Raw genomic sequence first — 24,150 nt, 5'->3', positions numbered from 1 at the left:
TATTTATTTATTTTTTTTCCCCGTACTGTCACCAGTCAGTGTCACTGATCACCACCACACCAGTTCTGTGATGATGCTGTACTGCACTGAACTTTTTTAAAAATTTTTTTTTTTTTATTTCTTCATTTTCCAAAAAAATTCTGAGCACAAAATGGCAACTTGGACTGTCTACTTTCCAAAATTGGTTATTTGGGGGTATTTCTACTGTTCTGACATTTTAGGGCCTCAAGAAATGAGATAGGTCTTCCATCAGTACATCAAGATTGATCATTTTTCAGATATGCTGTATCCTATAGTTTGTGGACTCTATACCTTTCATACATACTAAATAATATCCACAGATTTGGAGTATTTTCACCAAAGAAAACAGAATACATTTTGGGCTAAATTTATGAAGAACAATTATTTAATTTTACAACATTTTATAACCTAAACGAAGAAAAAACACTTTTTTGTCTTCAAAATCTTCAGTCTTTTTTCGTTTAGCAAAAAATAAAAATCCCAGTCATTGAATACCACCAAAGAAAGCTCTAGTTGTGTGAACAAAAAAGTTGTCATTCAAAATGCGACAGCACTGACAGCTGAAAGTTGGCCTGGGCAGGAACATGGTAAAAGTGCCCGGTATTGAAGTGGTTAATTGCTGACTTTTATATATCCCACCCACTTTCAAATGCCATTTTAACAAGTCAACCTTATTTACTTTACCTGTCTGTGATCTTAGTGTTATGGCTGATCAGTGTATATGATTGCATAAAATAACCACTACTTTCCTTTTTTTAAAGGGCAACTGTACTATTACAATAAGTACATTTAATCCTTTAATCCTATTTAACTATTGGAATTGGTTAGTAAATGATTTACTCCTTTTAATCCACACCATCTATACCAACCAACACCCCTTACTCTATCTTCTTATCTCTGTAACAGAGCCGCCTCCTATAGGACTGCTCACTTCTCCTTGGCAGAAATCCTCTTTGTCACTGGCCATTCCTGTTCACTGAGTCATCGTCTTTATGGGGCAGTCCCAGACACCGGATCTCCTCTGTCACCTCAAAGAGATCGTGGTGTCAGATCATTCATTTCAACAAAATCTTCCTATCGGATTATATGTGCAATAAACGTATTTTATACATGTTAATGCCTCTCTTCTGTAGACCTCTAAAAGCCATAAGTCAGACTCACAGCTGCCATTCAAGTGACACCCTATAGTATTCCCCTTTAACCCCCCCCCCCCCCCCCAGCTACATAAAAGGTTATGTTGGCTGGTGAGGGAGGAGCTGGGCCAGCACAGAGTAATTAGACACTCCATGTTTATGAGAGGGCTATAATGTGCTTGGAGCGAGGAGGCTGTGCTAGGGAATGGGCGTGTAGGCACATTTTCTAGCAATGTAAAAAAAAAAAAAAAAAAGTATGCATGACCCTTTATTTATTGGTTTACATTTTCTAACAAGTTTAACACGTTGTAAGCAATTGAAAAAAAAATTGCAAAGGAAAATTTTAAAAATTTGATGACTGGGTCTCTTTTTTTTAAAAGTCAATCTCTCATGAAGCCTAATATCTATGTAACTATGTACTGCTGGAAGCTGTTTTTCTCTAGCTGTTTATTCATTGTGGAATAGAAAAGCTGAACCAATTTAGCCTGTGAGAAGAGCCAGGAATGTATGCTTCCATCGGAACCTAAGAACACAGGAGCTTTACTTCAAGATGCAGTCACATTGTGAGTCCGTGGGATCTCACTTCAGTATCAGCTGTAAATTCGCTGAGCAGTCCTGGCTGCCAATGGTTTCTATTGCATGGCATTAGAATTTCTCATTCTTGGCATGTGTGTGTGGCTCTTAGAGGCATGGCGATGCTGTAATCCGTGCCGTTGTAGATTCCCTGAAGTTCCCCTGTGGCTGTGCTACATTACCAGTACAGATTGCATAGTACTATGTGAATGTCTACTAATGTCACGTTAATCTCTTTTTCAGGAACTTGCCATTGTCCATTGGTATTTCGATGCCCATTGTTACCATCATTTATATTCTCACCAATGTGGCTTATTATACAGTACTAGACTTCAATGCAGTTATTGCCAGTGATGCAGTGGCTGTGGTGAGTAAACCTTTCTGTGATGGTGATCAAATACTGCATTATGTTCAGATTTTTTTTTTTTTTTTTTGAAGATGTATGCCCAGAATGGTAAAAAAGAATAAGGCACTTTAAGGAGTTTTAAACTAAATCCAAAGATGTCTGATTTATAGATTATATTGATCAGGCTTTCATATGCAGTGGGGAAAATAATTATTTGATCCCCTGCAGATTTTATAAGTTTGCCCATTTAAGAAAAGAAGGGTCTATAATTTTTATCATGTGTATTTTAAATGATAAAGATAGAATATCGACCAAAAATCCATAAAAAACACATGATACAAATGTTATGTTATAAATTTGAGTTGCAGTTCATTGAGTAAATTCATTATTTTATCCCCAAGCAACACATGACTTAGTACTTGGTGAAGAAACCCTTGTTGGCAAGCACAGAGGTAAGATTTTTTTTTTTGTAGTTGGTTACCAGGTTTACACACATCTCCGGAGGGATTTTAGTCCACTCTTTACTGATCTTCTCTAAATCCTTAGGGTTTCTTGGCTGTCAGTTGGCAACTCTAAGGCCCCTTTCACACTGGGGCGGTGGGGGGGGTCGGCGGTATTCAGCCGCTAGCGGTGCGGTTTTAACCCCCGCTGGCGGCCGAAAAATAGTTAAAAACGCTTGCATAGCGCCGCTACAGCGGCGGTATAGCTGCCCCATTGATTTCAATGGGCAGGAGCAGTTTAGGAGCTCCAAAGATGCTGTTTCAGGAGTTTTTTTTTTCTCTCCTGCCAGCGCACCGCTTCAGTGTGAAAGCCCTCGGGCTTTCACACTGGAGAAACAGCAGCGGCAGTTTTAGGTCGGTTTGCAGGCGCTATTTTTAGCGCAATAATGCCTGCAAACCGCCCCAGTGTGAAAGGGGTCTAAGTTTCAGATACCTCCAAAAATGTTCTATAGGATTAAGGTCTGGAAACTGGCTAAGCCATTCCATGATATTAATGTGCTTCTTCTAGGTCCACTCCTTTGTTGCCTTGGCGGTATGTTTCAATGGGTCATTGTCATTCTGGAAGACCCATCCACGACCCTTGGAAGAAGGTTCTCATCCAAGAATTTACAAATACATGGCCCCTTCCATTGACCCCTCAATGCAGCAAAGTCGGCCTGTCCCTTTAGCAGAGAAACAGCCCCAAAGAATAATGTTTACACCTCTGTGCTTGACTGTAGGGATGATGTTCTTGGGGTCATAGTCAGCATTTTTCTTCCTCCAAACACGGTGAGTGAAGTTGATACCAAAGAGCTCAATTTTGGACTCATCTAACCACAGCACTTTCTCCCAATTCTTTGAATCATTTAGTTGTTCATTGGCAAACTTCAGATGGGGCATGTGTCTTCTTGAGGAGGGAGACCTTTGCGGGCGCTGCAGGATTTAAATCCATGGCGGCGTATTGTGTTACCAATGGTTTGTTTGGTGACTGTGGTCCCAACTGCCTTGAGATCATTCACAAGCTCCTCCCGTGTAGTTCTGGGCTGATCCCTTACTTTTCTCATGGTCATCCTTGCCCCATGAGGTGAAATGTTGCATGAAGCTTCAAACCGAGGGCGATTGATGATTATTTTGCATTTCTTCCATTTGCAAATAGTCGCTCTAACAGTAGTCTCCTTCTCACCAAGCTTCTTGCTGATGGTCTTGTAGCCAATTTCAGCCTTGTGCAGGCCTACAATCTTGTCCATGATGTCTTTTGACAGCTCTTTGTTCTTGCCCATTGTGGTGGGCTTGAATGGAAGAAAGAGATTCTGTGGACATGTGTCTTTTATACACATAACAAGTTGTCGTTAGAAGCACCTTCTTAACTTTAACAGGGCTAATTTGTGTACCACATGAGCACATACTGTAGCCAGTCTGTGGGAGCCAGAATTTATTGTTGGTTAGTAGGGAATCAGATACTTATTTTTAGTCACTGAACTGCAACTCAATTTATAACGTTTGTATCGTGTGTTTTTTTTTTTTTTTTCAAAATTGTCGCTCTGTTTTTGTTTATAGTGCAAAAAATAAACCGCAGAGATGATCAAAAACCACCAAAAGACAGCTCTATTTGTGGGGAAAAAAAGCCGTCAATTTTGTTTGGGTACAATGTCGCACGACCGCGCAATTGTCAATTAAAGCGACGCAGTGCCGTATCGCAAAAAAATGGCCTGGTCATTGAGCAGCCAAATCTTCTGGGGCTGAAGTGGTTAAATAAGTAATTTCCCCACTGTAATTCCTCCCCAATCCCCCACTCAGGACTATACCATTGAAAACAACAACACAACCATTGGTCCCTCCCCACATGCCAGGATGCTGGGTGTTATCCTCCCCTTCAGCTCCCACATCCAATCACTAGCTAAATCCTGCCACCTGAACCTCTGCAACATTTCCAGCATTCGCCCCTTCCTGACTAACAACACCACAAAAACACCTATCCGCGCCTTGGTTATCTCCTGCCTCGATTACCGAAACTCCCTCCTCATTGGCCTACCTTGACACAGTCTATCCCCCCTTCAGTCCATTATGAATGCTGCTGCCAGACTTGTACACCTTACTAACTGATCCGTGACTGCTGCCCCTGCCAATCACTTCACTGGTTTCCACTAGCCTAATGTGTAAAATGCAAAGCCATCCACAACACTGCCTCCAGCTACATCACCAACTTAATCTGCAGATAGCCTCTAAATCATCCCTTCCACTTCTCCCAAGACCTCCTGCCCTCTAGCTCCCTTGTCACCACCTTCCATGCTTGCCTCCAAGACTTCTCCAGAACCTCTCCCATCCTCTGGAATTCCCTGTCCCAGTATGTCCAGTCCGCTCCCACCCTGTCCGCCTTTCGGCAGTCTTTCAAAACTCCTTTATTCAGGGAAGCCTTACCCATCCCCTAAACCTAAGAACTGTAGGTCATCCCCTGCAGCTATCGCCTTTTGTACCATCTCCCCTTTCCTTTTAGATTGTTAGCTCAATGAGCAGGGCCTTCCTTATTCCTCTGTATTGTAATGTCTCCCTTATTTACTGTAAAGCACAAATTGGTGCTATGTAAATCCTGCATAATAATATAATTATTATTAACATATTCATAGAGATAATTATTCAAGTGGTCCAGTATCTGAGTTTAAAAACAGATCAATGTTCATTGTGATGGTCTGTGACCTGCATAACGGCACTACAGTTAGTGATACTAAAGGAATTAATTACAAACATGTTATACTTGCCTGCTCTGTGCATTGGTTTTGCACAGAGCAGCCCAGATCCTCCTCTTCTCGTGTCTATTGCCAGTGCTCTAGGCCCCCTGCTGAGTGCCCCCATAGCAAGCCGTTTGCTCTGGGGGCACTCACACGTGGTCGGCCACTGACACACAGAATGAAGCTAAGCCCCGCCCTCTGCTTCCTCTTCACTGGCTGTGATTGAGCTAATGAGGGAGAGAGCAGCTTCTCGCGTGCACAGCGGTGGTTCGAGATTGGGCTCAGGTAAGTATTGGGGCGAGTGGAGGGAATGCTGCGCACAGAAGTTCTTTTACCTTTATGCAAAGAATGCACAAGGGTAAAAAACCTTCAGCCTTTAGAACGATTTTAATCAAAGGAGCATGTATGCAGTCCTTATGTGACGGTTTCAATTATCCCCCCATCTAATATGAGATCTGTAGGTTTTCGGAAGGTGATCACCATACGGTATAGGATAGTGTACACTGAGGTTTTGTGTGTGTGTGTGTGTGTGTGTGTGTGTGTGTGTGTGTGTGTGTGTGTTTGTTTTTGTTTTTTGTTTTTTGTTTTTGTTTTTTTTTCTGTGTTGGTTGAACTGGAGGACTTTTTTTTTCAACCAGATTAAAGGAGAAGTCTAGCCTGAGCTTGTTTGGCTGGGCTTCTCCTAAGGGTCACAGGAGAGCAATTTGTTTTGTACTCCTGTGACCTGTTTTTAGCAGAGAGCAGTCTGAAGTCCGCTGTCTGCTGACGTCGCACAGATCAGTCCAGGCACCGCGTCATCCCGACTTTGGGAGTCTGGATCCACCAGGTGCCTGGACTGATGGTCATCGCAGCCTCTCAGCGAGCCACTGAGACGGCCGCTCCCCGCCCTTCCACAGCTCAGCGCTCCAGTGAGCATGGAGGAGCAGAGCTGGGGAGCTGCTGACTGTCAGTCAGCAGCTCTCTGCTTGGGGAGCTGAGAGAACCGAGACATTGGCGATGTTCGATGGCTCGGTTCTCAGTGCAGAGGTGGCGGGCGAATGGTAAGTTTGATTTATTTGAAAAAATGTTTTCCCATACTTCTGATACTTCTCATACTTATGTGACTCTGAGGGGGGGGGGAGAGGAAGAATTGAGACTAAAGGATTATACTGTCCTCCCATGGTGCCTTCCCTACTGCAGCTGTGTTTGGTTTAGAATGGTTACATCATTCATTGAATGTTTACTTCACAGCTTTAATCAAACTGTATAAATAGTCATGGTTTTCTAACTTTGGTTTTGGTGAGCTGACAAGACACGTCTTAATATGATGTAGTAAGGTTCACCCAGACTGCTCTATGTAGGATTGGGAAATAATTTGCTTATACTCCAGACTGTTATCTAGGCAGTCAAGCTATTTTTAAGTTAATTGAATCAAGAGATTCAAGCATCACTATCATACTCCACAGGGATTAATTATGAGCTGTAATGAGAGCTTCAAACATAGAAAATCTTTCTATTACCAGACAATGTCTTTGCCCTATTTGTTCTGGGTTCTGCTGCTCAGAGATATCTCTCTCTACTGGTCATTTTCATTGCAGCAATTGTTTGTCTGTCTTTGGCTAACCTTGGCCAATTATGGTGTTTATGTGACAACGGAGGAATGTAGGGGTGTGACCATTTTTTGTGCATTGGCTACTTCATTAAAGATTTGTCCAAACCCAGGGTAAAGCTGTGTATGTTAATTTGCAAACCAGATAAAGAATCCTTTGTTTCGCATATCGGGTATTACTTGCATGTCCATCCCCATCAGAGTTTAATACAGGTTTACTGTTAATTGTAATGTAGAGTTTTTTTTCACATAGTTACTATTTTGTAACCGATTTAATGTCATTCAATAGAATATATCACTACATGTAAGGATCTATGTTCAAAACTATATATCAGAAACTCCATATAGATGTATACATTTCCTACACCACCTTTACTATCTCTCCCTTACAAATAGGACTCGTCAAAGAATCTCTCACTATTAAAGTGGTTGTTAACCCATTTCTATAAAATGCTCCCTTCCCTCTGTAATATTACAATAAGTTCCCCTGTGCCTGTGTTATATAATAAATATGCTTATCTGTACCGTTAACACATCGGCTTCCAGTGATCAGGTGCCTTGTCTCTCTCTCAGCCGGAGAGAGGGAGCCCGATGTGTTAGCCCTGACACAAGCAGACAGGGGAGGAGGACATAGGAGCAGAGAGGAGGCAGAGCAGGGCTGCGGATGACGGAGGCACGTAAAATGACCACTGTGTCAGGGCTCAGCAGACATGGTACATCGTGGTCAGTTTACAAGTGGGGAGGGTATAGCCAGGCAGCTTCAGACAGGTATTTTTAGGTGATACAGGGGTCCAAATGACGCAGCACAAACACTGGGGGGGGCGCAGTCGCTCACCAGCCCCACACCTACCCCATCTAGGTCGCGGGCAGCGCTTCCTCCGGGCGGTGGCTTCCCCTGCATCTCCTCCCGACAGGTGACTACCAGGGATTTACTCGATTTGTAGGGATTTGTACAAGCTAGTATGGCACCCCTCAGTCCAGACCCCCCCTCCCTCAGTCCAGACCCCCCCCCCTTCCTCAGTCCAGACCCCCCCTCCCACTTCTTTCCTAAGTATAGACCACCCTCCTCCCTCAGTATAGACCACCCTCCTCCCTCAGTATAGACCACCCTCCTCCCTCAGTATAGACCACCCTCCTCCCTCAGTATAGACCACCCTCCTCCCTCAGTATAGACCACCCTCCTCCCTCAGTATAGACCACCCTCCTCCCTCAGTATAGACCCACCACTCCACTAGGTATGACCCCCCCCCCCCCCAGTATAGACACCCTCCCTCAGTACAGACCTCCCTCCCCTAAGTACAGATCCCAGTCCAGACCCTTTGTACACTAAGTACAGACCCCCCCACACCTTACACTAAGTACAGAGCGCCCCCCCTGCTCAGTACACACTCTGTGCCCCTCCTCCCATCTACAATACAGTACAGACCTTTGTACCTCCTCTGGCCTGTGTAGAAAGCCCAGGAGGGGGGAGGTGGCTTTGGCTGTGAGACAGCGGGCATAGGGGCAAGCAAACCAAACATCCGGCAAGTCAGCGAGATACGCTGGTGCGTTGTCCCTCTCGACCAGTGTCACCCGGGTGCGGCCCGTACCTCCCTAGCGCCTCTGCTGTCTTCAGACCAGGCAGGATGTGAGCACTCCTCTACAGTGTGCGATGACCAGCAGGGTTGTTGGCTCTCTCTGCTGTCATCTGTATGGGAGGGCTCTGGGCTACATAGTCCTGTGTAAGAACCCTGCCAGGAGCTGGAGGGGGGAGTTGCATTCCATCCGTGGGACCGAGACGAGTCTGTCAGAAAGTGGAAGTGACCTCCCGGTTCCACTAAAAACACCGCCCTACGGACTGAGCCAATCATAAACCACCAAGGAAGCATAATTCTATTGTGGGAGTGTTCAGGGCGCATTGCCCTGCTCCCCGATGATATTCTTAAGGAAGCCAAAAAGGCTTCTCAGCTACAAGCACGCGATTGCAATGACGTACTGCTTCCCATAGACACCTGTGTGCGGCGCCCCGAACACACTTAAAGGGACACCACTTTTTTTTTTTTTTTAAGGCTAGCTTTGGAGGGGGGGGGGGGGGCGTGCCCTTGCGCCCCCTATTAACGGGCCGCCACTGTGTATTTGTCTGATTTTACTAATCCCCATAGGTCCTTTTATTAGATCAAATTACTCTTTCAACCTCTTCTCACCCAGTAGCCAGCGGGGATCGGTAAGCTCCTGATGCATACATGCAATTTGGCACTTTCTGATCATGTGACTGCTGTGCTAGCCAATCACAGTGGTCACATGATCTGAATGCCCATATCTGTCCCTGGAACTCTTAAAGGGGCCAGGAGGTGGCCGGCGTGAAAGGGTTAATCATTCCAATCTATGAAAATCTCCTCTCTATTGGCTAATCTGCCACTTTTCTCTAGGGACTAAATGGTCTCCTGCATAACAAAACTTATCCCGAAAAGCATCCTCCAACCTGAATGCAACGAGCACCAACTAAAACAAAAATGACCCCTTAACTTAACCTGTTTCACAGAAAATATCTGCAGCTTCATCAGGAGAGAATAACAAATGAAGCCCAGTGCCAATAATTATTACAAGGAAGAACACCCATGGCATGTGACTTGTAACCAAATAAAGAAAAAGGGATATTCCTACAGGGTTTAAAATGGTTGTAATGGCAGGTGGGTTTTTTCGGGTTTTTGTTTGTTTAACAGAGCCCGGCTCAGGATTGAGCCCACACGAGTGCCCCAATAGCAAGAAGCTTGCTATGAGGGCACTGGGAAGGGGGGAGGAGCAAGGAGCACCGGTGGTGGGCCCTAGTAGAGGAGGATCAGGGCTGCTCTGTGCAAAACTATTGCACAGAGCTTGTAAGTATGACATGTTTGTTATTTAAAAAAAAAAAAAATGTCCAGCACTAGAAAGCTGATTATTTGCAAGACCGAACTAGAAAAGTAGTGTCTTCTAAAACACATGAATTCATTTCACTGCCAGAGGGGATTGTGAGAGGATGTGGTGTTGCAGAAGTTACTTTGAATGGAGTTTGCTGAAATACTGTAACTGTAGTTGTAGACAGCTGCTGACTTGAACTTGCAACCCCAAATCCAAAAAAAGTTGAACGCTGTATAAAATCTCCTTAAAAATAGAATTTAATAATTTGCAAATCTCATAAACCCATCAAATGTTTAAACTGAGAGAGTACCAAAAATAAGGTGATTTTGAAATTTGATGGCATTCATTCTGTATTTATGTAGTTTTTACACTGTATCCCAACTTTTTTGGAATTCATATAACCAGTGCTCAAAATTTCAAGTCATGAGCTACTAGCCAGGCCTCAAGGGTTACTGGCCACCAGTTGCCCCACCCAACTTCTACCCTGCCCCGCCCCTAATTCCACCCCTAAACACGCCCTCATAAATCATCTCATGAAATGACACAATTAAGTTATAAAAATAAATATTAACAACAAGTTTATCTGTGCTCACCAGTGCAGCCTGCCCTGTGTCCACCAATGCAGCCTGCCCTGTGTCCACCAATGCAGCCTGCCCTGTGTCCACCAATGCAGCCTGCCCTGTGTCCACCAATGCAGCCTGCCCTGTGTCCACCAATGCAGCCTGCCCCGTGTCCACCAATGCAGCCTGCCCCGTGTCCACCAATGCAGCCCGCCCCGTGTCCACCAATGCAGCCCGCCCCGTGTCCACCAATGCAGCCCGCCCCGTGTCCACCAATGCAGCCCGCCCCGTGTCCACCAATGCAGCCCGCCCCGTGTCCACCAATGCAGCCCGCCCCGTGTCCACCAATGCAGCCCGCCCCGTGTCCACCAATGCAGCCCGCCCCGTGTCCACCAATGCAGCCCGCCCCGTGTCCACCAATGCAGCCCGCCCCGTGTCCACCAATGCAGCCCGCCCCGTGTCCACCAATGCAGCGGAAGAGAGGAGAGGAAGAGGATTTCTGGCCGGATGATTAGAGCGCCGAGGAACGTCACTGTAACAGCTTTCATTTCAATAGCAGTGTGTTCTCGGGGTCACATACAGCCCCGCTCCCTAGCCGAGTAACTTTGATACACCTCACTTGTCCTGGACGGGTGATCTGTCTATCAAAGTCCCGGGACCAGGGAGTGGGGCTGTATGTGAAAGCGAGTGCGGGGAACACTGTTATTGAAATGAAAGCCGCTAGTGATGTTCCTCGCACTCTGTTGATCCGGCTGCCTACTCTTCTCTTTTCCCTCCACGTGTGATGGGAGAAGGACTCCCATACAACCCTGCCAGCGGTGCTCTCCCCTCCCCCCCCAAAGGCAGCCTACGCTCGCCAGCCCTCAAAATCCACTCGCAAAATGCGAGCAGGTGAGGGGAAATTTTGAGGGCTGCATATAACGAGTATATGCATTTTTGATTATTTTTTTCCATTGAAGTATGTAGGGTATCAAATCACACTGCATCACACCAAAGTAGCACAGGAGCCTTCCCCCAAAGTCTCATCACAGTTGCGTTGCATTGATGTGAACAGGCCGCATTGAAATGAATGATTTCCATTGTTCGTCTATAATTTTTATCTTGTAACACGTTTTACTTCTGTATTTTTGTGTGAACTTTTGTCTTGTGCTTCATGCTTATATACCCTGCGTGGGAATTTGTTATCTGGTTTCCCTTTTATGTCAATAAAAGTTTGCACCGGGAAATTAATATGATTTCCATTGTAAATTGCACCAGATGGTACCCAGCCTTGTGATGCATCTGTGATTTTTATTCATTATTAAAGCTTTAAAGGCAGACATACACCCATAAAAATCCTAAAAATCTGTTATTTTCCACTTAGACTTGCTATAGCCTGTATGATTGCTGTCAATCAGATCTTTTCTTTGAGCAGTAACCAAGAGAAATAAAAAATAATGTAACAATTTTTCAGTTTGTCTTTTTTGGGATTTTGTTGTTTTTAGATGGTGTTTGTGAATGATTATTTTTACATAATATTTGCTTTACTTTTGTCAAGTTTTTGTCAAACTGTCTTATACTTTTTGTCTTCTCCATCGCAGACTTTTGCTGACCTTGTGTATGGCATATTTAGCTGGACCATCCCCTTGGCTGTGGCCCTTTCCTGCTTTGGTGGTCTGAACTCCTCCATCCTCGCTGCCTCCAGGTTTGGATCCATAGCTGATATTCTTGAAAAGACCAGTTTAGTCTAGTATTCCAAAAGGCATCTTCACTGCTATACCAGGGCTCCTATGATCTGCTTTGAAATGGCATGTACTCCTTTTACCATGCTGGCACCTAGGTGCCTGTGGTTTCATGGTCAAATGGATAGTACTGAAGGGCATGCACACAAATATAGTCAACAAGTAAAGAAGAATTCCAGATATGGTATATAGTTACACTGGTCCAAGCTGGACCAATGAACCCATGTGTATACCATACCTGGCCGACCCCCTGGAAGTTGGAAGTCACTGAAGTAGACAATACTGCCTTGCTTCCGGGTCCCATGCTGAGTGGCGGGTCTGATGCATTGTGAACACGGGAGGTCAGCCGCTCGACATGGGTGTCGTTCAGAGAATTCTTTACATTTTCTGAAAGAATGCAAAACGTTTTCTTATTGGGTGAGGTGGACAGGCAGGGCAGTGATGATCAGATGCTGGTAACTGAGCGCTAAAACAGAATTCCTGGTAGTTATGACAAATTATATGCCTACATTCATCCAAGCTGGACCAATATAACTATGTGGAAAGTTTAGCTGTAAACTTTTAAACAAGTAGCTTTACATATTGTTGGAACAGTATTATTTCAAAAATTCATAACATTAAAATATATTTCATAGTTCATGTCACCCTTAATAAAAATAATTAAGTTTGTTTTTTGTTTTGTTTTTTTACAGGACTAAAAAAGTGTAGTCTGATAACTATATGCTGTTAATACTTAAAATTTAAACTTTTTCGTGTGGCATTATTTATATTTTTTTCTAAAATTTGCATTCTAAATTAAGCATAATGACAGTGCAGGGGTTGTGACAAACTATAACACTACCAATAGAAATGCAGCTAATATGTACTAAAATGATCCATAAAATAATAGATCTAAACTGTAGGCTGACATAATTTTGCTAAAGCACCATGTGTCATAAAAAAATGACTGCAATGCTATTTCCTTCTATAAAATCCTGCTTGTTTGATTTTATTTTTTTTGCTTTTTTAGTGCTGCTGATTCCCTGCATGCTCTCTGCAGCCACTACCTACAGTCTACAGTATATGCTCTTACTCATCAACAGCTGTTGATTATTGCTCTTGACCATCTTCCTAATGCTAGGTTCACACATGTGAATTTCCAAAGCAGCTGTTCAGCTGCGATTTCAGATACAGTTCAGATGTAAATTTTAAGAAGCAGGCGGCCACCCACATCTTTGACAGTAACTGGTTGTTAAGGAGCAGGCTGAGAAGCCAGCCGCCGCATCCATAACAACCGATGGCTTCTCATCTGTCAGCAGGCTTCCCACTGACAGCTCAAATGTAAACAAAAGAATGCCGGAAATAAAAAATGCAGAAAAAAACACATACCTTCGGTTCTGGTATGGATTTTGAGTTGAACCCCATGCCAAAACGAAAAGCACCCCCCATGTTGAGGGAAAGTGGACTGGTATGGTTCGGGGGGGTGGGGGAGGAAAGAATCGCTCGCTTGTCCTGTCCCCACCTTAGTCAATTTTTTTTTTTTTTAAATGGCTTGGGGTCCCCCTAAAATTCACCCATACCATATCAAAATTAAAAAGAAAAAAAATGGATCTCCCTACCCCAGAGCACTCCCCCCATGTTGAGGGCATGTCACCTGGTATGGTTCAGAAGGGAAGCGCTCACTTGTTTCTTACTTGTTTTTTTTTTTCTGGCCGCATGCTCAAATAAGGGTCTGATATGGATTTTGGGGGGACCTCCGCACCACTTTTATTTTTTTTTTTTATTCTATTTTGGTCCCACGCTGTTTTTTTCTAAATTTTGTTTTCAAAACTGATGGCATGTGTGATTCAGAAGCTTTCCCGTAAAAGGCCTTGAGCCTAGAATTTGCATCTGAACCACACCACAGTGCTCAAGACACGCACAGGACCGTTTTTTAAATTTTGCACTGCCGCTGCACCACAAATATGTAAACCCACTCCAAAGAAAGCCGGGTTGGATCACATGTAATGCGGATCGAATGCGGTTGAAAACGCATTCAATTCGCATATATGTGACTGTGGTTTAACATGCTTACACAATGAGCATAGACACAGCTGCTTATAGTCTGTACTGGAAACACATGTGACGGACAGAATGTTGTTACCTTATAACAGGAAATCACTAGGGATTATTTTAATAAGAGCTGTAAATTTTAAAGATTGAAAATCACATGAACCTATTTAAAGATTATAGGAGTCAAGATGTGCTCAACTTAAGTTAACTGACAATACTCTAATACAGGGGATTCTCATGGAAGACGATAAAAAGGGAATGATTTCTAGAAGTTATAATATTCTCCTTAATGCTGTATAGAATTCCTCCAAGCTGCCTTGCAGACGTGGCTGAGAAAAGGATATAGGTGCCATAGATGGGGAGACATGGGATCTTTGCCTGGCCCCTTTGGTGTCGGTATCTGCCTCTCAAAAATTATCACATTTATACAGTATCTCACAAAAGTGAGTACACCCCTCATATTTTATTACATCTTTTAATGTGACAACACTGAAGAAATGATGCTTTGCTACAATGTAAAGTAGTGAGTGTACAGCTTGTATAACAGTGTAAATTTGCTGTCCCCTCAAAATAACTCAACACACAGCCATTAATGTTTAAACTGCTGGCAACAAAAGTGAGTACAAATCTAAGTTAAAATGTTCAAATTGGGCCCAATTAACCATTTTCCCTCCCCGGTGTCATGTGACCCGTTAGTTACAAGGTCTCAAGTGTGAATGTGGAGCAGGTGTGCAATTTGTTATCGATCTCACTCTCTCAAACTGGCCACTGGAAGTTCAAGATGGCACCTCATGGCAAAGAACTCTCTAAGGATCTGAAAAAAAGAATTGTTGCTCTACATAAAGGTGACCTAGGCCAGTGATGGCGAACCTTGGCACCTCAGATGTTTTGGAACTACATTTCCCATGATGCTTACCTACACTGCAGAGTGCATGAGCATCATGGGAAATGTAGTTCCAAAACATCTGGGGTGCCAATGTTTGCAATCCATGGCCTAGGCTATAAGAAGATTGCCAAGACCCTGAAACTGAGCTGCAACACGATGGCCAAGACCATACAGCGGTTCGACTCAGAACAGGCCTTGCCATGGTCGACCAAAGAAGTTGAGTTCACGTGCTTAACGTCATATTCAGAGGTTGTCTTTGGGAAATAGACGTGTGAGTGCCGCCAGTATTTCTGCGGAGGTTGAAGGGGTGGGGGGGGGTCATCCTGTCAGTGCTCACACCATACGCCACACACTGCATCAAATTGGTCTGCATGGCTGTCGTCCCAGAAGGAAGCCTCTTCTAAAGATGATGCACAAGAAAGCCCGCAAACAGTTTGCTGAAGACAAGCAGACCAAGGACATGGATTACTGGAACCATGTCCTGTGGTCTAATGAGACCAAGATAAACTTATTTGGTTCAGATGGTATCAAGCATGTGTGGTGGCAACCAGGTGAGGAGTACAAAGACAAGTGTGTCTTGCCTACAGTCATGCATGGTGGTGGGAGTGTCATGGTCTGGCGCTGCATCAGTGCTGCCGACACTGGTTAGCTACAGTTCATTGAGGGAACCATGAATGCCAACATGTACTGTGACATACTGAAGCAGAGCATGATCCCCTCCCTTCAGAGACTGGGCCACAGGGCAGTATTCCAACATGATGACCCCAAACACACCTCCAAGACAATCTCTGCCTTGCTAAAGAAGCTGAGGGTAAAGGTGATGGACTGGCCAAGCATGTCTCCTCCAGACCTAAACCCTATTGAGCATCTGTGGGGCATCCTCAAATGGAAGGTGGAAGAGCGCAAGGTCTCTAACATCCACCAGCTCCGTGATGTCGTCATGGAGGAGTGGAAGAGGACTCCAGTGGCAACCTGTGAAGCTCTGGTGAACTCCATGCCCAAAGAGGGTTAAGGCAGTGCTGGAAAATAATGGTGGCCACATAAAATATTGACACTTTGGGCCCAATTTGGACATTTTCACTTGGGGTTGTACTCACTTTTGTTGCCAGCGGTTTAGACATTAATGGCTGTGTGTTGAGTTATTTTGAGGGGACAGTAAATTTACACTGTTATACAAGCTGTACACTCACTACTTTTACATTGTAGCAAAGTGTCATTTCTTCAGTGTTGTCACATGAAAAGATATATATTTTCAAAAATGTGAGGGGGTGTACTCACTTTTGTGAGGTACTGTATCTGCTACACAGGGTATACAGAACTCCTGTACAACTTCATAGATGGGGGAATCGCAATACCCCCCTCTGCCCAACGTGCGAGAGAGATCATGGCGACCTCATTCATATGCTTTGGAAGTACCACAAGCTTTTCCGTTACTGGAAGGAGGTTCTTGATCTCTCAGGTTTTTTTGTTTGTTATCCCACGGAACCCGGTTGTGTGCTCTAAGTGAGGAGTCCCTAACTCCGCAAGCTCACACTGCGGTTTTGCGACTGCTGTATGTTGCACGTAAACTGATCGTACAATCTTGGATTGTTCCCAGGGTGCCATGGCAAGAGCATATTAATAAATTGATACGGGAAAAGTTGAAGTACCAACATAGAAAAGTCCCACGTAAATTATACTCAATGTGGCAGGCCTAGCTGGATGTCCCGGAATTAGCACCGCATCAGCTAATTAGAGACAGGCTCCTACAGGGGTGAATGATGTAGGAAGTCCAGAACAGTGGCTGACTGGGTCTCACACCACATAGGATCCCATATGGCATTGGTGGGTCGTGTTTGTTTGTTTTTGGTTTAACCTCAGGGCTCTGAGAGTTTGGATAGGTTAAACTGTTAGTCTTTCTTCTTAGTTACGCTATGTCGTCATATATGTGTCAATCTTTGTTCTTCTGGTTTACATGGTTCTGTATGCACTATACTGACTGGCAGAATATCATTGAATAAGAACTTTACTGTATTCATTTATGTCTCAATACCAATGATATGCCTCTTTTTTTTTTTTTTCTCTATTGTACACTGAATGGCATATATCCTGTATTATGAATGACAAAATACATTTTTTTTTCTTCTGATTTAAAAATAAAATATATGAGACTTTAGTTTTACATTGAGATTGATGCTACTGTTATTACAAGTGTTAACCACATACAGCCAGCAGAATTGAATATGGTTTCTTGGAGAGATCCTTTTGCTGATGTGTCATTTTTCTGCAGGTTGTTCTTTGTTGGAGCGAGGGAAGGACACCTCCCTGATATGTTGTGTTTAATACACCTGCAGCGGTTCACACCAGTGACGGCTCTGCTCTTCAATGTAAGGAATGTTTATTTTTCTGCCCTCCTTTTTTTTAGCTGCAGTAATTTTACTGGAACTTGTATAAATTCTTAGAAGTTGCAGAGATCTCTGAAATTGCAAGAAAAGACATATTTCATATGAACAATGAGTGATTAGAGACCTACCCATCTTGGTCACGATCACAGACCAACAAGAACCTGGCTCCATGGATCTAAATCTGCTCACACATCCCCTGTCCAAAAAGACAGCCCTCTAGGGGTGCTAGTGAGGGAAATACGTTACCCTCGCTCAGCTGCAAAAAACAGCATCTTGTGCTCTGGACGAAGTGTCTTCACAATTGAACAGGATTATTAGTAAATTCCAGCCAGCTACTCTGTATAATCCAATAAAGTGCAAATTTTTTTTTCGCTGCATGGTAAAACAAAAAATGTAACAGACTAACGCGTTTCAGACATGACAGCCTTCCTCAAAGCACCATAGGTTGTCGTGGTCAAAAACTTTGTTAGCCTGTTACATTTTGTGTTTTTACCATGTAGCGCATAAAGATATGCACTTTTTTGGATTAAACTGAGTAGCTGGCTGCAATTTACTATTAATCCCATTGTTTGAGGGGTGCTAGTGGGTGAAGGGACATATTTTCAGGCCACAGATTACAGTCTAAAGGTCAAGCCCTTAAGCCCCGTACTCACAATGCGAAAATCGAATGACAGATCGTCCGACTTTTTTACCTTGTACTGTATTTTCAGAGGACAACTGTACTGATTAAACTAGAATTGTACAATCTGCTATCGTACGAAAAAAAATTTTGATGTTTGACCGATCGGATAATATCTTAACTTGTGATCGGCTCTCGAAAGCTGTGTATTAATGATCAGATTATTGTACCATTGCTTCAAAAGTAGTATTTTTCGTATGATTTTTGGATCGTGTGTATGGGCCATTAGGGCTTGTTTACATAAGCGTTGCTCTCTGAAGAGCGGACCATGGTGGACGGCTTTTCTGAGAGTGTTTGACAGGCGGTGAGGAGGCGGTCTAGAACATGTTGCCTCCTGCTTTAATTTGAAAAGCCGTCAACACTGTGATGCGACCACATTGCAAGGTGATTTTTGCGTGACCTTGTTGACTTGAATCGGTCCCATGTCAGGGTACAATTCTTGTTGCGCTGCAAAGCATTGCAAATGTGGCAAGCATTTTAACCCATCTGGCTGCTTTTGCAGCTTAAGGATGGGGGGAGTAAAAATGTGTTTCCGACACCTTTTTTGTGCCCGGCAACCAAGAGTATAAAATTTGCCTTAAAAACAAAGGTAATAATGAATAAAGGGTCACAAAAATAGGTCAATAAATGTATAAGGAGGTACCTTGCAGTACATAACCTTTTTAATGCTTCAAGATGGGTGTCAAGGACACATTAATAAGGAACTGCATTCTCTGTTGTTGATCTAAAGTTGCATGTTAGGTGTTGTAACAATGCAGGTAGAAGTTTGGTTATCCACATCCCTACTCTACTACCTGAGACTGCCTGCCTTCTGGATGGATAAGGGATTGAATAGCTTGTTGTTGACAATTAAGCAGCTGAACAATACAGCAACTACATGTGCAATTCAACATCAAATGCAAGGATTTTGCAGAATGTTGAAAGATATATCTCTGTGAATAATAACAAACCATTCCCTGTATGTGTCCATTGTTACTTGATAATTTAACTCTTACCTTTCCTGTCATCAACAAATGGCAGGCTTTGGGTGCCTACTCCACTGTAGCCATGCTTTTTTGCCCGCAGGTCAGAAAGAAAATAATTTTAAAATGTATACAAAATGCATCAAAACATGTCTATCGGCAAAAACAATGCAAGAAATAGGTCATAAAACATTTTGAAACCTTAGTTTCCCATCCCTTTTTCTTGTCTGTTTGCTTTCCCATTTCCATTTTTTTTTTCTAACTGTGGTCTACTTTTTATTCTGTACCCTTTGAGGTTCTCCTACTTGCTAAGATTTAGCCTTGATCTCTTTGACTATGCGTTCTTGCCTAGCTTTTTACTTATTTTTATGTATTCTGCTGTGTTGTTCCTCCAGCCTAGGACATCGAGGCCATCACATTGATTGTCTGTCTGTGTTCTCATCTATTATTTATATAGTTTCCTACTGAACAGTCATTATATACTGGCTGCTTGAAAGCCAACTCTTCTACAAACTTAGTAATTCCTTCATTTGAGGTTTTTTAAAGAGAGCCTGCACTGAGATTATATGTGGTAGCCACTTCCAAAGTCTCATTTTGAACATGCTTGTTGCCTGACTGTCTTGCTCCAATACTCTGAGTAACTGCATTGGAAAAAGTACACTGATAAGCCGTTCATTTGCTCTGATTCTCTAGCTGCATGCTTGTTCCATGTCATGTCAAATGTGTAACAACCAACTAAGTAGCATTCTCAGAAGTCGGCAATGTCAGCCCCCTGGTTTTCTCTCAGTTCAGCTTTTCTTTAAAGAGACACGACCATCAAGATTTACTATAGTTACTCATATCCCCTCTGGTGAATCAGATATTTTTTTCTCTTGCTATGGTTGCTTAGAAGTATGTTTTGATTGATGCCTGCGTGTCGCAGCTGTATGCTATGGTTATAGCTCTCCACTTTGTCACTAGTGTGTCTCTGCAGGCCTGAAACCTCAAATCTGATGGTTAAAGTGAATTAAATTCTGCAAAATTAATCCATAAGCAACCATTACTTGGTGGCCCTGAAATTCTTTTTTATGAAATTGTTTCTTACTGTGTTTTTCTGCCTCATTGTAAAATCCTCTGTGAGCGCCCCCTATTTATCTGGAACGAGCAGTGCACATTACATCTGTGGCAAACAGTTTTGAGAGTGACACAAATATACATTTTTACAAAGTCTTCTGCCTCGGTTTTTATGATGGCAATTTGCATATACTCCAGAATGTTATGAAGAGTGATCAGATGAATTGCAAAGTCCCTCTTTGCCATGAAATTAAACTTAATCCTTTAAAAAAACATTTCTACTGAATTTGTAAAGAAGGCTTCAGGGCGCCCAAGAAAGTCCAGCAAGCGCAAGGACTGCCTTTTACAGTTTATTCAGCTGCGGGATTGGGGCACCACCAGTGAAGAGCTTGCTCAGGAATGGCAGCAGGCAAGCGTGAGTACATCGGCACTCACAGTGAGAAGACTTCTGGAGGATGGCCTGGTGTCAAGAAGGGCAGCAAAGAAGACACTTCTCTCCAGAAAAAACATCAGGGACAGACTGATATTCTGCAAAAGGTACAGGGATTGGACTGCTGAGGACTGGGGTGAAGTCATTTTCTCTAATGAATCCCCTCTCTGATTGGGGCATCCAGAAAAAATCTTGTCTAGAGAAGATAAGGTGAGCACTACCACCAGTCTTGTGTAAAGCCAACCTTAAAGCATCCTGAGACCATTCATGTGTGGGGTTGTCTCTCAGCCAAGGGAGTGGGCTCACTCACCATTTTGCCAAAGAACACAGCCATGAATAAAGAATGGTGCATAAACATCCTCCGAGCAACTTCTCCCAACCATCCAAGAACAGTTTGGTGAGGAACAATGCCAATACATATATTGACTCTTTGCATAAACTTCATGTAATTGTCAATAAAAGCCTTTGACACTTATGAAATGCTTCAGTATACCATAGTAACATCTGACAAATAGATCTAAAAACATTGAAGCAGCAGACTTTGTGAAAATTTAATATTTGTGTCATTCTCAACTTTTGGCCAGGGCTGTAGTTGCGGTCATGTGCACTGGTCAATGCACCCTACAAATTCCATAGTCCATCTCTGGATCAAGCAAGAGAGGGCGGCTAAGTAGTTCCTACATACAGTGGTGCCATGAAGCAATGATGTAGCCACCCTCTTAACAGTAAGTTGGATCACAAAAAAAAAAGGAATTTGGAGAGTTAAGCCCCATACACACTTTTCTGCAGATTTTTGTCTACAGATTTACCAAAACCATGTAGTGCAAGGGCCCGCTTGATTGCATACAAATGGAAACTCTTAAGGTTTGACCTCATATTTATATGGTTTTGGTAAATCTGAAGACCAAAATCTGCAGAAAATCTAGTGTTTATGGGCAATAGAAGGGACATTTTTGAGTTGACTAGAACTTTTTATCTTTATTTTTAAACCAGCGTTTAGTGTCACTTTAAGTCTCTATGAATTTTATACCTGTCAGTATGAAATCATACAGCCTAACAAAGTTTTGCTTAATCTTGTGATTTCTAGTTGGGGAAATGCTCTTCTTTTTGAACAGTGAATGATCTGTCTCTTGCTGATAAATTCTTTTATGGGGGTGAAATTGAGAATAGCTAGAGCTGTAATATAGATTTAATGATGGTATTCCCTTTTGCAGTGTGCTGCTACCCTTGTATACCTGTCTGTGAGAGACGTCTTCCAGCTGATAAATTACTACAGCTTCAGTTACTGGTTTTTTGTTGGATTGTCCATTGCTGGACAAATATATCTGCGCTGGAAGCAGCCTGACATGCCGAGACCTATTAAGGTAAGTGACAACATTATGATATAGGTCCAGAAACGGCATCATTTGTAGTTGATTAAATGACATTCATCTTTTATTGGTATTGTGTCAAAATGCCCGAAGGCTTTATTTTGTGCAGCTACAGACGCTTTAAGGCAATAATTTTCCAAAATGACATAAAACATGTCACTTTCTGGTTCACCGGTGGGAGGATCAGCGAATGGACATTTGCTGAGCTTCCCTGGCGTTAACCTGCCCTGGGCCCGCAGGTGGGAAAGTAGAGCTGGGGATACATGCCGGGATGGGAATCGGCATACTTCAGTGGTTGTGGAAGTAATCGGGTGCCTTCAAAGCTGCTGGAATACTTTCCAGCTGACAGCTTAACACGAGTACACACAGTAGCTGGAAGTGCGTTTAAAAGCCCTTGATCCCATTACTGTTTATTAATCATGCTGGAGCTCAAGAGGTTAAAGCAAGCCTGCCAGCTTTAAAATCCAGATGAAAAGTGCCCGCAGAAGAAGAGTTGGCAGGCCATACGTACCACGGATTGAAGGAAAGAAAATTGCTCACTTTCCCTCATCAACACAGTTAGTGTTGATGGGGAAATCCCTTCCGCTGCGCTATTGTATTCTGTTAACCTGGAGGTTTACAATGATCGCTGCTGGCAGCTTTCACCGCTGGTAGTGATCAGACAAACAGAACTCGACAGGCTGGTTATATTGAAGTCGATTGATATATCGACTTCAGTACAACCAGCCTGCCCATAGATCAAAATTCGGCTGGTTGCTGCTGAACCGACTGAGTTACGATCCCTCTATGGCTGGCTTTAGTATACTTAAGTGTCTTAAGTGCCCTCAGCCAGCATTTAACACTTGAGATGTGTCAGATTCATCCCCCAACGGGGCACCGTGGTTCCATCGCCCAGCCACTACATCATCGTTGTATCCTCTGTTGACACAGGGGTTGAAAAATGGAATCCTGGCACATGGTGGGAAAACGGGCATCTGACAGATCCAGAAATGTTGACTGCTTAAGTGGCTTACAAAGACTGCAGCTCTGAAACGGTGGGATGGTAGTATACACAGGCTGCCAGAGAGAGGAGTATAAAAGATTTTTTTATTGCAGGGACCATTTAATCTGTATGTCTTTTAAACCTGATGGGGGGGGGGGACCACACTATCAGACACACCCCAAATTCATAATATTGGTTATAATTGACTTACATTTATTAGAAGTAAAATTCAGTAGTAATGTTTGGCTGAAAACTAACAAACCCTGATCACTTGGTGACTGAATTACAAATCGCTATAATTCTTGTGACATCAACTCATTTACTGCAAAGCCCAGATACAAACGCTGAGTGAGTCTTTGTAGCTGCTGCAAAATTTTAGGACAATGAGAAGGTAAAATGCTAAACCATTTCAAAGTGGGTGTTAACACTTTTAGTGCATCTCACATTGGTGCACTCCAATCATTTACTATGGCATTTTTGAGTACCGTTATTCCCGTTTGGGCACACTTCCTGAGGTTTGTAAGTAGCAGGAACAAAGAGGCTACAGGAATGTTGAAATTGATATTCCCCAAATTGGTTAAATAGGCCTTCCCCCGGACCTTCACAAAGAAGGGAAAGGACATAACAAAAATACATTTTTACTCTTGCAGGCTTTTCTTCCCAGAAATTTCCCAGTTTTCTTCTGTTCAACACTCTCCTCCTCGCGGTCATTTTCAAAAGGCATTCAATCTCCCCATACTACCTGATGTTCTAACCCGCCCCCTTTGCCTATGTGACATCATCTGAGTAAAGAAAAATATATCACAGTATGTACATGAGATATGCCAATAAGGCACTAGGTAAGGTAGCCTTCCCAGAATGCATTTGTGAGGCTCTGACTACAGCCCTGGCCAAAAGTTTTGAGAATGACACAGATATTAATTTTCACAAAGTCTGTTGCCTCCGTTTTTAGGATGGCAATTTGCATATACTCCAGAATGTTATGAAGAGTGATCCGATGAAGTCCCTCTTTGCCATTAAAATTAACTTAAAGTTCCGACCAAAAATGGAACTTCCGCTTTAAGTACTGGTGACCCCCTGATATGCCATATTTGGCATGTAATTTTTTTGGGGGGAGGAGCACCCAGATCCCACTGCCTCCCCTGGCTCCACGGCACTGGAAGGAAGATCACCTCTCCCTTCTCCCTCCCTGCAATCTTCTGGGACACGTCGCAGGTCCCAGAAGATTGCTCAACCATTCACAGCGCGGCACGCCCGGCTGTGAAGCCACAGCCGGGCACCCACAGTTAGAATGCTGGTATCTCGGAGCGAGGCTTCCTGCACCTGCATCGCTGGACCCTGGGACAGGT

The 24,150-nt window shown here is 43.3% G+C and overlaps 1 protein-coding gene across 1 annotated transcript in view; it reads left to right on the top strand.

Moving 5' to 3' along the window:
• The window catches only part of SLC7A6 (solute carrier family 7 member 6), an 87,612-nt gene that overhangs the window by 45,303 nt on the left and 18,159 nt on the right, over positions 1–24,150 (top strand). Inside the window, exons 5-8 of the mRNA XM_073605463.1 lie at positions 1,971–2,094; positions 11,884–11,987; positions 17,211–17,307; positions 21,664–21,813. Coding sequence (XP_073461564.1) covers positions 1,971–2,094; positions 11,884–11,987; positions 17,211–17,307; positions 21,664–21,813 — 475 coding nt within the window. The remainder of the gene's footprint in view (positions 1–1,970; positions 2,095–11,883; positions 11,988–17,210; positions 17,308–21,663; positions 21,814–24,150) is intronic.

This window comes from Aquarana catesbeiana, linkage group LG11 (genome assembly GCF_042186555.1).
Source record: "Aquarana catesbeiana isolate 2022-GZ linkage group LG11, ASM4218655v1, whole genome shotgun sequence".
In the NCBI taxonomy this organism is placed as follows: Eukaryota; Metazoa; Chordata; class Amphibia; order Anura; family Ranidae; genus Aquarana; species Aquarana catesbeiana.
The sequence above is the reverse complement of the archived record's forward strand: the minus strand, read 5'-3'. Positions and strand labels throughout refer to the sequence as shown.